Source organism: Canis lupus, chromosome 27 (assembly GCF_003254725.2).
Source record: "Canis lupus dingo isolate Sandy chromosome 27, ASM325472v2, whole genome shotgun sequence".
NCBI lineage: Eukaryota > Metazoa > Chordata > Mammalia > Carnivora > Canidae > Canis > Canis lupus.
Genome location: NC_064269.1, coordinates 9,375,030 through 9,389,985, shown reverse-complemented (window position 1 = coordinate 9,389,985; position 14,956 = coordinate 9,375,030). Strand labels below are relative to the sequence as shown.

Below are 14,956 nucleotides of genomic sequence, written 5' to 3'. Positions count from 1 at the left end.
GGAATGTATAGTCTCAATGAGGAGACAAGAAGGTAAGTCACTGAAGATCAGAATCTTAGGTGCCACTGGGATAAAAATGTGGCATAGGGACATGGGACTGCAGAAATAACCAATATATGCCAACAAGATATTTAAGAGAAGAAGCCAAGGAAGCACCCAGAAATGTAGGGAAAGTGATCCTAATTCACAAAGGATCCACAGGACCATCCCAACCATTCTGTCAACATTATACTGGCCCCTACACCACTATTCAAGACTCCCTGAAATGTTATATCTGCCATCACCAGTTTTCACCTCCAGTTCCTACCAACAGTTCAAACTGGTATCTTGCCAAGGAAGGCCAAGTGTACCCTAACCAGAGCCAAGTAAAGCAATTGTATCATTTGTTTCTCAGAACTACTAACACTTCTCCCTATGACTCAAAAACTAAGCTAAACTTTTAATATACTTAGAAAGTAATGTGTGGGGCAGCCCGGGTGGCTCAGCAGTTTAATGCCACTTTGGCCCAGGGTGTAATCCTGGAGACCCGGGATCGAATCCCACGTCGGGCTCATGGAGCTTGCTTCTCCCTCTGCTGTGTCTCTGCCTCTCTCTCTCTCTCTCTCATAAATAAATAAAATCTTTAAAAAAAGAAAAAAGAGAAAAGAAAGTAATGAGTGTTTGGGTGTCTACAGAGGAGCTATGCTATCAATCTTCTTTTGTTGGTTTTCTCTATTGGCCCCTCACTTTTGAACAGTGATATAATAGGGCAAAATTTTACTCCTTCCCCTCCAAATTTGCCATTTATTCTCATCCCTCTCTGTATACTCTCTTGCACTCAGTAAAGCCAAAACAGCAAAACTACAACAAAAGATGTTTCAGGGCCAGTTTCTCCTCCACTCCAGTTGACCTTCCACCTGTCCTGCCTGCCTCATGTGAAAGTCACTTCACCTTAGCTCACTCATTTCCAGCATTTCTACCTGGAAGCCCTTAAGAAAAAAAAAATCCAAGGAGCATGACCTGCCACTAAGCTAATTACAAAATAAATATATATATGTATAAAATATAAATATTTTATACATATATTTATTTAACATACATTAAATGTTCGGTAAATGTCAGGCAGTTTCATTCATTTAATCTACTCATCAGCTCTAAGAAGTAGTAATATTTTTACCTCAGAGATCAGTTAAGTAACAAGATCAAGTTCACACAACCAGTGAACAAATTCCAATCCAACATGTCCAGCTCTGGAGCCCATAGACCTAACTAATACTGCATATCACAATGAACTTAGAATTACCTCCACCATGTCTTCCCTATATCCATGCCAGTAGAGTGTGACCTTTCAGAGCAATAGTTTCCTGTCCTCATTCCAAAACTTCCCTTTGCAGGAAAATACATGTGGTTGCCTAAGTTCCCTTATCCTTTCCCCAGCATGAAGAATGTCAGCAGAGGTGCCATCAAGAACAACTCAGAAAACACCCGTCCAAGTGCCCAGTGGCTGGCAGCAGGCCAAAGGGAAAGGAAAGAGTCATGCTCCGCTTTTCTTCCCACCTGTTCCCTCCCTAGTTCTTTTCAATTACAGTGGCCCATATCTGAGTTTCAACAAATGAGTTTATTGGTGAGACAGAAGTCATCATAACAAAAAACATCTATTAATAAACTGTTTGCTTACAAAATGAGTTTGCACATACACCTACCTCTTCAATGTCAATGCTAACTGAAATCTAGCTGGCAAAAGATGAAAATTTTCATGAGGTTGATAAGAAAAATGCTCAAATGACACACAAAGGTACTAACTTATGACAGTGTGACACGGGTAGCTACATTTCAAAAATGAAAAATAAAAATTGTACCATTATGACAAGTATCTCGAGATATAATAGTTTTGTGTTAAAAGGGTAAAGAGAATGTCCTCACATGTTTTATAAAGACAAATACACACACACACACATAAAATCAACACCTGATTTTACTCTACTTGTTCTTATAATTAACTAATAGTTAAATGATCACCTACACTTCGTCATATATACACTAGGACATATAATTTTCATAGTGTTTAGCTTCATTTTTTAAGATAAAGTCCTAAATTTTCTTTTTCACTATTTACAACTAAATTTCAGTTCCTGTTTTACCTCCTGTATTAAGTTATGTAAACATTTCCTTCCTCCATTATACTGTGTGCCCCATCCTCATACACAGAAGTGCTGCAATAAAAAAATTTTAATTGAACTGAAGTAAAATCAATGGGAGCCATATCACACTGTAGGGCCTGACTAATACCTAAGTTATCAGTTAGAAGATGTAAAATCATGGAGAGATAATAAGAACAAGAAAGAGGCTAAATATCTGCAAGATGGGGGTCCAACATGAGGATAAGGAACCAGTGGGAGATGAAATAAAGCCAAAGAAAGATAGAGGCTCTTCACTTTAGCTGGTATCTGGGTGTACCTCAGCCATGACATTCAAAGTCATCCACTTGTCAGAGCCTGTCAAGATTGCTCCAACTCTTCCCAAACGAAACCTAGTTGACATCCCACAGAGATCCCTGGCACTTTTGAGATGAGACTTCTGGTTATGCTTGCCTCTGCCCACAAGTATGATTACCACACTTGGTGGATGCCAAACACCACCATCCACTCGGTGGATGCCAAACACCATGCAACACCATTCTACTTTTAAAATATTCATGCTAATTTTCCTCCTCCACCTCTGTGCTAGCCTTTGGGGGAGGAAGGGTATATTTTTTGAAAAATAAATACAATCAAAAAGCCCAACATTTGATTTTGTTCTGTTTGCTCTCTGAATGATGTCATAGCCAAATGATGGAAAGAATTTCTTAAAGATTCGGCATGTAGTATGAAGATTCTGACTTTACACTTCAACTATTTTGTCACAAATGCCTAACATAAGTTTAACTGGTTAGTTCAAGTTTCCAACAACCCCACAAATACACTGTCATGCATAGTTGAGACAGTTCAAAAGAAAGTTTAATTCAGTTACAAAATAAAATGGATGCTAATGCTTAACATATATATGTTTCCTATGGCTGCTGTAACATCACTTTAATGGCTGAATCAACAAATTTATTATCTCACAGTTCTGGAGGCCAGAAATCCAAAATGAATTTCACTAAGCTAAAATCAAGGTGTTTTCAGGGCTGTGTTTCTCCTGGAGGTTCTAGGGGGAAGACCCATTTTCTTCCTTTTTATGGCTTCTATGGGCTGCCCACTTTCCTTGGCTCATGACCACCTTCCAACTTCAAAGTCAGCAATGGCCAATGACTAATCAGGTCTTTCTCCTGATGCATCACATCAACACTGGTGCTTCTACCTCCCTCTTCCATATTTAAGGTATCCTTATGATTACACGGGACCCATTCATATAACCCAGGATAATCTCCATATTTTAAAATCTGCTGATTAGCAACCTTAATTACATCTGCAACCTTTATTTCCCCCCACCCCCATACCAAGTGACATAATATATTTACAAGTTCTGAGGAGTTAGTATATGGGTGGTTGGGAGATCATTATTCAGCCTACCACAGCTTGTCTTTCACACCCAAAGATTCATATCCAGCCCACATGGAAAGTACATTCACTCTATCCAAAAGTCTCAGTAGAATATCAGCTCATGGTTTAAAATCGGGTCTCAATCTTAGCAATTCAAAAGTCCCAAATGCCATTGTCTAAATGAGGCTTTGGGTACAATCCATCCTGAGGCACACAATTCCTCTCCATCTGTGAACCTGTGAAACTCAAGACACAAGATATCTGCTCCCAAAATATGATGGTACAATGGACATGGGATAACAAGTATAGACATTCCCATTCAAAAAGAAAGAAAAAGGAAGTTAAAAAAAAAAGTAGACATCAGACCTGTGCAAATGTGAAATCCAGCTAAGCAAACTGCATTTGATTTCGAAGTCTGGGAATCATCCTCTGTGGCTCTTGGATCCACGCTTTAGGATCTCAGCTCTGTCTTCTGGGCTCTCAGTTCTGTCCTATTTGTTCAACCTTGTTTTTTCACGAAAGGTGATACATGTTTGCAGCTAAGTAGATTAATCAGCTTGTTTCTTGCTTATAGAACTGCTGGGATCCAACAACCTTCTTTCATTACATCCTCTCACTTCCATCTTCATGCCCAGCCAGATGTATTTTTGATGGTATAATATTCTCAAGAACCACATAGGTCTCCCATATGTATCATGGTGGTTTACTCCATTAGAGAAGAGGCTCCTCCACAGGTATTTCCTGGATAAACCTATCTCTTTAACTGGCTTCTGCTGAGATGTTTGAGGGAACCCATGAGTTCCATGTTTGATTTCTTCAAAATGCCCTTTATGTGACTGAATCCTCTGACCTTACTTCTAAGGCCCTCCCAAAAGGTTTTCCAGCCACACCATTGGCTTTATTTCCAGAGCAGGCACTCCAGGTAGTGAATCTCCGAATTTAGCATCCTTTGCAATATGGGAGGCTGAGAATTTCTCAAATATCAAATTCTGAGTTCATTTTTGCATAATAGCTCTTTCTTCAAACCACCTCTCTCCTCTCACTTCGTACTAGAAGCAGCAGCAAGAAAAACCCAGGCTGCACCTTCAACGCTCTGCACACAACTCACCTTGACTAAATACCTCAGCCCATGTTTATCAGCTTTACTTGCCACATAACTTCAGGATGCAATTTAGCTGAGTTTTAGCCACAGCATGGCAAGGATCCCCCTGCCTCAGGTTTGCAATAGCAAACGGATTTTTATCTCAGCCCTCACTGGCAGTGTCTTTAATGTCTGCATTTTTACCAATAGTCTGTTTGTGACAATTTAGGTGTTCTCCAAGGTGATTTAAGTTTTCTCTACCATACTCTTCATTTTCTTCTGAGTCCTCATGAGTAGAATTGCCATCATCCATATATCTCAGTCTATTCAAGGCAATCTGGGCTTTTTTTAGCATGCTTTTCAAAACTCTTTCAGTCTATACCTATTTCCCAATTCCAGAGCCACTTCCACATTCTTAGGTGTTTCTTACAGCAGCCCCCCACTTCCATGTATTAGTTCCCTTTGGCTGCTCTAGCAAATCACCACAAACTTCATGGCTTAAGTCAAAACAATTTATTATCTCACAGTTCTGGAGGTCTGGATTTTAACCCAGTTCTGAGTTAAAATCAAGTGTCAGCAGTGCTGGACACTCTAAGGGAAAATCCATTTTCTTGCTTTTTTTGCCTTCTCAAGACTGCCCATATTCCTTGGCTACTTTTATCTTCAAAGCCAGCAGCAGCAGGTCTAGTCATTCTCTCATTGCATCAGTAACCACTGACCCTTCTAACCTCTCTCTTCCAGATCTAAAGGACGTGGCCTGCCCATATAATCCAGAATAGTTTTCTTACCTGAAAGTCAGTTGATTAACAACCTTAATTTTATGTACAATCTTAATTCCCCTTTGACACAAAACATAACGTAACCTCAGGTTCCTAGGATTAGGACAAGAACATCTTTGAGGACCATTTTCTGCCTACCACAATGCATTTTTGTATAATGATAAATTTTCAATTCTCCTCCATTAAAATGGCCTACCATGTAAAATGGCCTACCTTGCTCTGCTCATTCATGTCATTTCATATCACAACCCTGTTTCCACTGCTCTGAATTTCTTGCATTTGCACAACAATCATTCCTAGCTCAGGATCTTTGCTCATGCTGTTTCCTTAGTCTCTGTGATTCTCCCTCTTTGTATCCCCGTGGCCTCTCTTCTCCAGATTCTCTTACTATGTCCTTCAGCTTTCAGCTTAAATGACTCTTCCTCAAAGACAGTCTCCCTGACCCTATGATCTCCTAAACTAGAGTACAGATTCACATTGCACTCTTAGTTTTTCCTCATAGCATTTATCTTACTGGTGATTAAGTTATTATCTGTGCAATTGTTTGTTTAATGACTATTTTAAGACACTCTGAAAGTAAAATTCTAACTTATGTCTTTGCTTTCTGCTAGCAGAATAGGATTGCACAACAAAAATCTATTGAAATGAATGAACATGTCTCCTTTAATCATCATAAGAATATTAATTTTATGATTGAGGGTACTCAAGTTCAGAGAAATTGAGTCACTTCACCATAGTAAAACATCTACTGAGATTCCATTTGGGTCTATCTGGTTTCTAAGTCCATCTCCTTGTCACTGTGTTATTCTATTCTGTTGGGGTACCAATGACCTTGTCCCTAAGTCTGTGGATGTTCACTGGTCATCATATTGACAAATACTCATTGCAACCTAACCTCACTTTCCTTAATGCAATTACTTTTACCTACTAAAGTCAATAGCCCACCACCAAATGCCCAATTTCAGTCCTGTTTTTAAATACTGATGTAAGAGTAGACTTGTGGACATTTTTTTTTCCTCTTAAAATCTTTTTCTTTTTAAGATTTTATTTATTTGAGAGAGAGAGGGAAAAAAAGACAGTGAGTTGGGGAGGGCAGGAGCAGGAGAGATTGACTCCCAAGCAGACTCCCTGCTGAGCACACAGCCATCATGGGCTCCATCTCAGGACCTATAAGATCTTGACCTGAGCCGAAATCACCAGTTAACCCAGTGAGTCACTCAGGGACCTCTTCCTTTAAAATCTTTAAATTTTAAGGTTCCTAAAAAAGAACTACCAAACTTATTTTCAAATTACCAACTCAGGAAAAAAATATGCTTTGATTTTATCTACTACTCTTGTGGGGATTAATGGCATTATAAAATCTGTGAATACCTTAGAAGAAATTTTATTAAACCAACAGATGAAACTATCAGCTTTGGGAACCTGGCCAGACAAATTGTTAAAATCAAAGATCTAAAAATCCTGCTAACGTTGCTAGAAAGTCCTGGAACTGTACTTCATATGTGTTTATTCTTGGTCTCTCATGTACAGAGAAGAAAGAATATTATTATGAACATTATCTTTACAAATACTTCCTAGATTTAAACAGGTAGACATAATTCTATTTATAATTGCACTACCACTTAAAATTTCAGACCTCTTTATGAGCTTTCATAGGTCTTTTTCATTGTCAGCATTCAGGCCTCTATTTTTTTTTTTAAATGTAAGTGTATTTTTGTGGCTATGAGTCAGACTGCAGCTAGAAATACTTAGAAGAATTTGATGTAGATTCCAAACTGTTGCCTGGATACTTTTCCTTTTGAAAATGATTATAATTGGCACAGATAAAAAGCCACATTTATTAAGGGATGATCTAATTTAGCATCTTCTTACTTCAATTTCCAATGCAGCTACAAATCAAACTTCAACAACCACAAAACAATTTTAGTGATACCATGATAAAAACCAGGTATGACTTTGAAATATATTTCCATTTGCTTTCATTTTACATATATAATAAAATATCATTATTAAGTAATATATTCATATGGCAAAACAATTTACAAAAATTATTTATGGTTTAAAAAGTACTGAATTGAAAGCATCTTAAGTATCACTAAAGAGAATAATGAAGTAGCCAAGAGGAGAAATACTAAATGAGCAAAAATCACTGGGAAATCATATGCTGAGATTTCTTTATTTTCAAGCTAAGAAACAAAAGAAGATGGTTATACCACCACACAAGAAATTTAATGGTTCAAAATCCCTTCCATTTGTATAGAACATATCTGATAGCACAAAGCAACTTATCTGATAGGTTTATATGAAATCTGAGAGCATCTCACAGGTTTTGTAATTTGTTACTATCCTACTATGACATTTTACACACTATACAAAAATATCTGCAGCACCCTCAATCCACCATAAATCAAATTCATAAAATCTTCAGTCTGAAAGCTTTGGTCTCTCTAAAACCCATGGAATCCCCATGAAGCAGTAGGAGTCAGAACTGACTTTTTACCAATATTTTCTAATAGCAGAGAAAACACATTTCCAAGGTAACGCAGAACTACCAGGCAGAGCCAAATATCTACCTGTTGTCAATTGCATAATCTAAATCTTCAAATAAGAGAAGTTGTTAGAGCATCAATAAATCAGTAATAAATGCCTATTGAGAACACAGCAGGTAGCAGATACTTGCTGACTGACTGGCAATATGAAATAACATTCCTAATTTGACAGGAAATGAAATTTTACATCTTTAAATCTAGAAAACTATATTTATTAGGCATTCACTCTGTCTAAAGGTAGGTCTTGGTACCAACATGGACATAAAAACAATTTATCGATGTACACTGATATGTAGTTACAATGGACAGTTCATTTCCAACACGATTCCTACCTCGAAGAACTAGCAATTTAAATAAAAATGAAAACATTCCTTTAAAAAACTTAACCAGGAAAAGATATTTGTGCCTTGAGACTATTTCCTAGAAATCGTCTAATTGTCTAGCACGAGAACACAAAATGTACAGTCCTCAAGGTTTCTCATTGTGACAGGTCAGATACTCTTCAGAGGAAATGAACATCACTAGTATAATTTAAAGGACCTTTGGAAATTTTAAGGCACTTCAACACTACTTGTTTATTAGGAGCTTTGGCTTCTGTAAAGCTTTCCAGTTACTCAAATTAGCAGTCTGAAATAACTTTGCTTCCAGTTCACAGAGATTAAAAATCAGAGATTAAAAAAAAGAAGAAGAAAATAAAAAAACAGAAGTTTAACCCTAATGACACCTCTATTTATTTCACTTTGTGAATTTTGCTGACAGTCTCGTCTTATTTCATTTATTAGATTCGGTCATTGTTTTTAAAGGATTCAATATCCAGGCTGTGCATCCTTTCCCCCAAAAAAAGACCTTTAAGTAAATAAAATATTTTCACAAATAGTTGTCACAATAAAAACATTTACTGGGCTCACCATAATTAACCCAAAAAACCACATTTTAATTTTTTATAAGAGTAAACTTGTTTCAAATAAATGCAACACATGTCTATTTCCTCCTTTTCCCATTGTATAAGCTTTAGTGTTACTGTCCATGGTGACACATACTGGTTATGGCAGGCAACAGCACCACTACAGAGACATTCAAGTTTTATTTTATGCCTAGTTCTTGGTCGCAGACTTGCTGAAGCGGTTTTATTTTGCATATCCAACTCTTTAGTAATTATGAATTGCACTTCTCTTGAAGCCATGGCACCAAAATCACAAAGGAAAAATCTAGGTGGCTGGAGAGGAGGTGCTCCAGTCAGTCCATCAGATATGTTAAACCAAACTTCCTTTCTCTTTTGCATTCATCTATACTTCACCATATGTAAAACGAATCTTTCTGTGTGTGTTTAGCTACCTTTTAGAATCTCATATTCTATCTTTCCGCAAATCAAACAGTATTCAAAGACTTTGGTAGATCAAAAGTGATGGCTTGATGCATTGGAATTTGCTTCTGACCACACACTTAAATATAAATTAAAATGTAGACTTTGTGCATAGCCAACATTCAGTGACTTCAATTAAAAAAAAAAGGTTCTATGATATTAAGCGTCGGGTAACGGGGATACAAAATATACCTTTGAATTAAAATGTATTTGAAAGATGTTCAAGATGATATTTAAGAGGATATTATTCTCTTTCTCTTGACATTGATAAAGTAGGATCATGATCTTTCCATGGGGAGTCGTTTCAAATCTAATATGTTTGGGATACACAGCAGACAAAACTACTGAGGACTTACTCGTTTGTCCAGAAAGCTAATAATCTACATAAAGAAATTCCTCCCCACCAGGCACCGCTGTACCTGAAACTTTCAGAGAGCGGTGTCTTAACTAAGATTAAGCTATCCTATTTCCTACCTAAATCAATTTCACCCAAATGAGGCGTTTGTGCTATAATTCATTGTTCCCCAGACTCTCAAAATCAACCATCTGCCATCGGAGTTTCTGTACAGTAATTAAGGAACTATCCATTAGAACTGGCGAGAGTGCAAAGTAAGGAGGAGGGGGCGGGAGGGGAGGAAAACCCAAACCCCTTAAAAAGAGATGGAAGGGGTGTGTGTGTGTGTGTGCGCGTGTGTGTCACGGTAACCCCGCTACGTCTCAGCTCCATCCAGAGGCACCGCCATCCGTAGGCATCAGAGAAGTTAGGAGCAGCTGAGGCCAACTCCCCCGGGGTTACCCCAACTGAAACCGCGCCGGGCACTGGGCACGCGCTCCTACCTTGAAAGAGAAAGGCTTTCGTCCCATTATGCAGCCCAGGGACCTGGCGCACTCCGGTCGTGGACTCCCCAAGTCCCAACTCTGTGAAGACGTCGATCTGCAGGGAGGGGTCCACACCGAGCCCCCAGACTGGGGGGAGGGTGGCGGGGGAGGGGAGGGGAGGGTGCATGGAGGGGAGCGGAGGGGGGGTGGAAAGAAAGGAAAAGCTGCATCAAAATCCATGCCTCTTCCTCCAGGGCAGCGAAGAACCGCGTCGCGGGGACAGTGCTGGGGACCGACGAGGGGAGGCGACTCCCTCCTGCACGGCGCACAGCCTTACCTGAGATCAGCAGCCAGGCTTTAAATAGCGGAGCACCCAGTCCCATTTCCGTGACCTACTTTAAGCCCCTCTCGGGGCAAAGTTCCCCCCACCCACCCCCTCCTCGGCTCTCGGCCCTCGGAGCCTGGACTAGGGGTGTGACCCGCCCTGGCGTCTCCAAGGCGCGCGCAGAAAAACCCCGATCCCAATCCGCCCGCCACTCCAAGCTTCCCACTCCAGACCTACTTCGGGGCGAGGGGAAAGCTAGGGCTTCCCCAACCGGCTCCGGGGGCCCCGAGGCAGGGGGTGGGGTGGGTGGGGGGTGGGGGAGCATCCCCCTTCCCGCGCCCCCAGCTCTGGGCCACTCACCTGCTCCGAGACCGAAGATCAAACAGAAGGTTCTCAGCAAGACCCGAGGCTCCATGGTGTGGATCTGCTCAGTCCATCGTCTCCCTCTTTAAAAATAAAACATTAAAAAAAAAAAAAAAAAAGATCGAAGAGGTTCTCGGAATCAAGCGGGAAAATAACGTCCGTGGCTCCGGCCGCTGCCTCGCATTTACTGATTAGTAGGATGAATACGACTTGGTTGCCTAAGAAAAAAAGGGGAGGCCCCCCCGGGCACGTGAAGAACTTGGAGCCTCCAATGCGCACATCGTTCCCGCACGCAGAGCCCAGGCGCCAGCGCAGGGGGGGGGCGGGGGGGGGGGCAGAGGGAGGGGTCGGCTCGCTCGGGGGCTGCTCCGCCGGGGGATTGGCTCCGGAGCTGAAGAAAAGCCGCCGAAGGCACGCACACCCCCGCCCGGGGGAAGGGAGGCGGTGGGGCGGGGGTGGGGCGGGGGTGGGGCGGCCCCCGCAGCCGCGCGAACCTGTTGTAGAGGCAGAGACAATGGAGAGAGCGGCGGAGGCGCGGGGGAGAGCGCGCTGCCGGGCGCGGGAGGGGCAGTCCCGGGGAGGCGGGGAGGGGCGGGGGGGGGGCGAGGCCCGCACCCCCGGGCCTCCCCAGCCGGGGCTCCCGGGGGCTCCGAGCCCCGGAGCTGCTGCAGCCGCGCCCTCCCCTCCCCCCTCCCCGCTCCCCCGCTGACCTGGGCTGCGCCAGCCTCCTCTCGGGATCGAGGGCTGTAAAATCGAGGTGCTAAGTTGGCGGGCGCTCTCCGCTCTCGCCCCTCGATTTCGGGCGCGTGTCTTGAAAGACAGACGGAGAGAGAAAGGACCACCCAGGCGCAGACGGAGAGGCCAGGAGCTGCGCTCGCCCGCCCTTTAGGCGAAGGAGGGAAGCCGGGGGGACTGCAAGGGGAACTCCCTCCAAGGGGCAAGAGGAGGAGGGCTGCAAGGCGAGCCGGACTCTGGAGGTGCGGCTGGAGCGAGTGGAGACTAGCGGAGGCCGGTGGCGAGCCCGGGGAGCCCCGGCAGCCCCAGGGGAGAGGCTCCCGGCCCGGGGCGGGGCGCTGGAGAGCTTTGCTCGCGGAGCGCGCACGGGGAACTTCTCCTGGAACTGCTGGACAGCTCCGGGACCTCGCGCGCCCCCTGCCAAAGGACGCGGAGAACCGGGCTCTGGCTCGCCGGGACGAGCACGCGGCAAGAGACAAGGGCACCAGGGCCAGCAGGCTTACCCTCACCGAGAAGGAGAGACAGATGATGGGTAGGTAGATAAGTGGATGGATGGATGGATGGATGCATGGATGCATGGATGCATGGATGCAGGGATGGATGGATGAGGATGCATGGAGGATGGATGGATGGATGGATGGATGGATGGATGGATGGATGGAGGATGGATGGATGGATGGATGGATGGATGGATGAGGATGCATGGAGGATGGATGGATGGATGGATGGATGGATGGATGGATGGATGGATAAGAGAAAGAGAAGGAGCAAGAGGAGAGAAGTAAGAAGGCAGAGCCTGGACAAGAGAGAAGAGCCACCCCACTGTTGACCACACTCAAGCATGCTCTACGCACCCTTCTCACCTAGGCGCTGGGACCACAACAGTGAGGACATTTGAGATCTAATTCTCAACCGGCAAAAGTATACTTCAGCTCATTTGCACATAATATTTTTCAACATAGCCTTAAAATTTTGAGATAAATTTTGAATAATGACATTCAATGCCCATACAGAAAGGAGTTTCAAAAGTGATTGAAATGTTAATTGCCCCAAAGACCAATCGAGTTTCTTAAGTTTCCATCCAAACAAGTAGATTCTGAATTCTCTAACATGACCCTACATAGCTAGTTATCAAAAATGGAGTCTGAGTCTCCAGCAGAGAAATATGTACTATATTATACCATAAGGGGAAAAGGGGGACATTTTTAGCTCTACCACTGGAATTTTTAGGGGAAAAAATCAGAATCTGGAAACTTTTTGCAGTTTAATTATTAATTATCTCTCTTTATCAAATTTTTTCCACTTTACTTGGAATTTTATAAACTTTGAGAAAGAAATAAGCGGGGCAGCCCGGGTGGCTCAGCGGTTTAGCGCCGCCTTCAGCCCAGGGCCTGATCCTGGAGGATCGAGTCCCGTGTTGGGCTCCCTGCGTGGAGCCTGCTTCTCCCTCTGTCTGGGTCTCTGCCTCTCTCTATGTCTAATAAATAAATAAAATCTTTAAAAAAAAAAAAAAAGAAAGAAAGAAGCCAGTACTTGATGAAGTATTGTGTTATGAAATTTCCTAAATCTTCAGAACAAAATAAAATTAATCTAATTGAACCGAATTAATTAATTCAAAGGAAATTAGCCATCAAGAAGTTAAAGATCTAAAAAAAAAAAAAAAAAAAAAAGAAGTTAAAGATCTTTGTATAGCCATAATCCAAAATATTGGATTGCAATTAGTATCTACAAAAATTACATTAAATAATGGAATTATTTAAAATTCTACTGGAAGATAGAAATAAGAAGGAAAAGTAACTACACATGTATACACATATTTACATGAGAAGGTCTCCTAACCTACAGGTACTGAACCAAATCACAGAATCAGCATCTCTCTGGTGCTCACTTATTACATGCTGAAAGCTGTAAGCTTGTCTCTAGTTCCCTCCCACATGCACTCATGCTCCCTCCATAAGAATGGTATTTTGTACCCAGAATTATTGCAGTTGAACCTGCCACTGTAATTATGTGACCTAATTAAAGTTATAGAAACCATTGAAATATCACTACAGACAGAGCGTGCTATTCCTATTCCAAAGTATAATGCTTTGGAAAACTGTAAGAAAGGGGAGTCATTGTATTAGCTAGGGCATGGTTATCAACCTGGGCAGAGGTCCCCGACTTCAGAGCTATGGACATTTTGAGGTTGGAAACTTCTTTGTTAGGACTATCCTGTGCCTTGTAGGATGATTAATAGCATCCTTGATTTCTACCCACTAAATGCCAGTATTTTTAATACTCCTTTTATCTACATGTCTCGTAACTGTATCTTTTTTGTTTAGTTTCTTAAATTGATGCTCTAGGGAATACAATATATACAACTTTTCACCATCTATTCTAAAGTCTATATGCTACCGCTTCAGTTGGAATGTAGAACTTTACCAACATATTGGTCCCTTTATCCTCATCCCTTCATGTTGTAGTTGCCTTATATATTAAATCAGCGTACACTGAAACTTCCTTTACACAATGTTAAAATGTTTGCTTACAGTCACTGTGCTAGAAATAATAATGCCCTTTCCCACCCTCCAAAACTACATGTCCTAATGACTAGAACTTGTGAATATTATATTACATGGCAAAGAGACTTAAAGTTGAGGATGGAATTAAGACTTCTATTCAGGCAACCTTAAAATAGGGAGATTATCCTGGATTGTTTGGGTGTGGCCAATATAATTGCAAAGGTCCTTATTTGTGCAAGAGGGCAGCAGAAGAAAAGTTTACAGTAGTGGTAAAATGAGAAGAATTTGTTTTGCTGTTGCTGCCTATGAAGACGGAAGAATACAGAAGGGCTATGAGCCAAAGTATGTGGGTGGGCTGTCTTGAGAAGCTAGGAAGTACAAGAAAAAGGATTCCCCCCTACATCCTCCAGAAAGAAACAGGATCCTACCAATACCCTGATTTTAGCTCAGTGAGATCCATTTTAGACTTGTCAACTATAGAACTATAAAGTAATAAATTTGTGCTGTTTTAAACCACTAACTTTGTAGTATTTTTTTCAGCATTCACAGAAAACTTATGTAAACACAAACCATATAATGAAAATTTCAGTCAAAATGGAAAATTCTACTGACCCTGAGAGGATTTCCTTTTACCATTAACACATCACAAAGCCAAACAAAATCTTTAATAATTTTCTTACTCATAAGAAGAAAGAAAATTCTCAGATGCCATGAGAAAAAGGTAGCTAGAGACTGGCAGAGAAAGGAGTAGCCAGTGCAATGATTGGGAAAGTTTGGGATACAGGCTTTCAGACTCAATAGGGGCCCTGAGACAATGGGGTAGGATTTTAATATCCACACAAGAACTGGAAACAATGAATTATGGGAAAGCCAGAAGTGGTGAAGATTTTACTGGTCCCTCTGATAAAAATAGGAAGCTTCGAAGGATTATAGTGTAT

The 14,956-nt window shown here is 41.7% G+C and overlaps 1 protein-coding gene across 3 annotated transcripts in view; it reads right to left on the bottom strand.

Annotated features, from left to right (window-relative positions):
- NELL2 (neural EGFL like 2) overlaps window positions 1-14,956 on the bottom strand; it is a 381,417-nt gene that overhangs the window by 308,153 nt on the left and 58,308 nt on the right. The window contains exons 1-3 of one of the 3 annotated variants that reach the window (XM_025477348.3): window positions 11,490-11,870; window positions 10,777-10,862; window positions 10,110-10,238 (exon numbers count right to left, since the gene is read on the bottom strand). In XM_025477348.3, coding sequence (XP_025333133.1) covers window positions 10,110-10,238; window positions 10,777-10,831 — 184 coding nt within the window. In that variant the 5' untranslated portion in view covers window positions 10,832-10,862; window positions 11,490-11,870. Of the gene's footprint in view, window positions 1-10,109; window positions 10,239-10,428; window positions 10,535-10,776; window positions 10,863-11,489; window positions 11,871-14,956 lie in introns of those variants that run through there. The other 2 variants (XM_035707259.2, XM_049102609.1) reach the window with 2 other exon arrangements.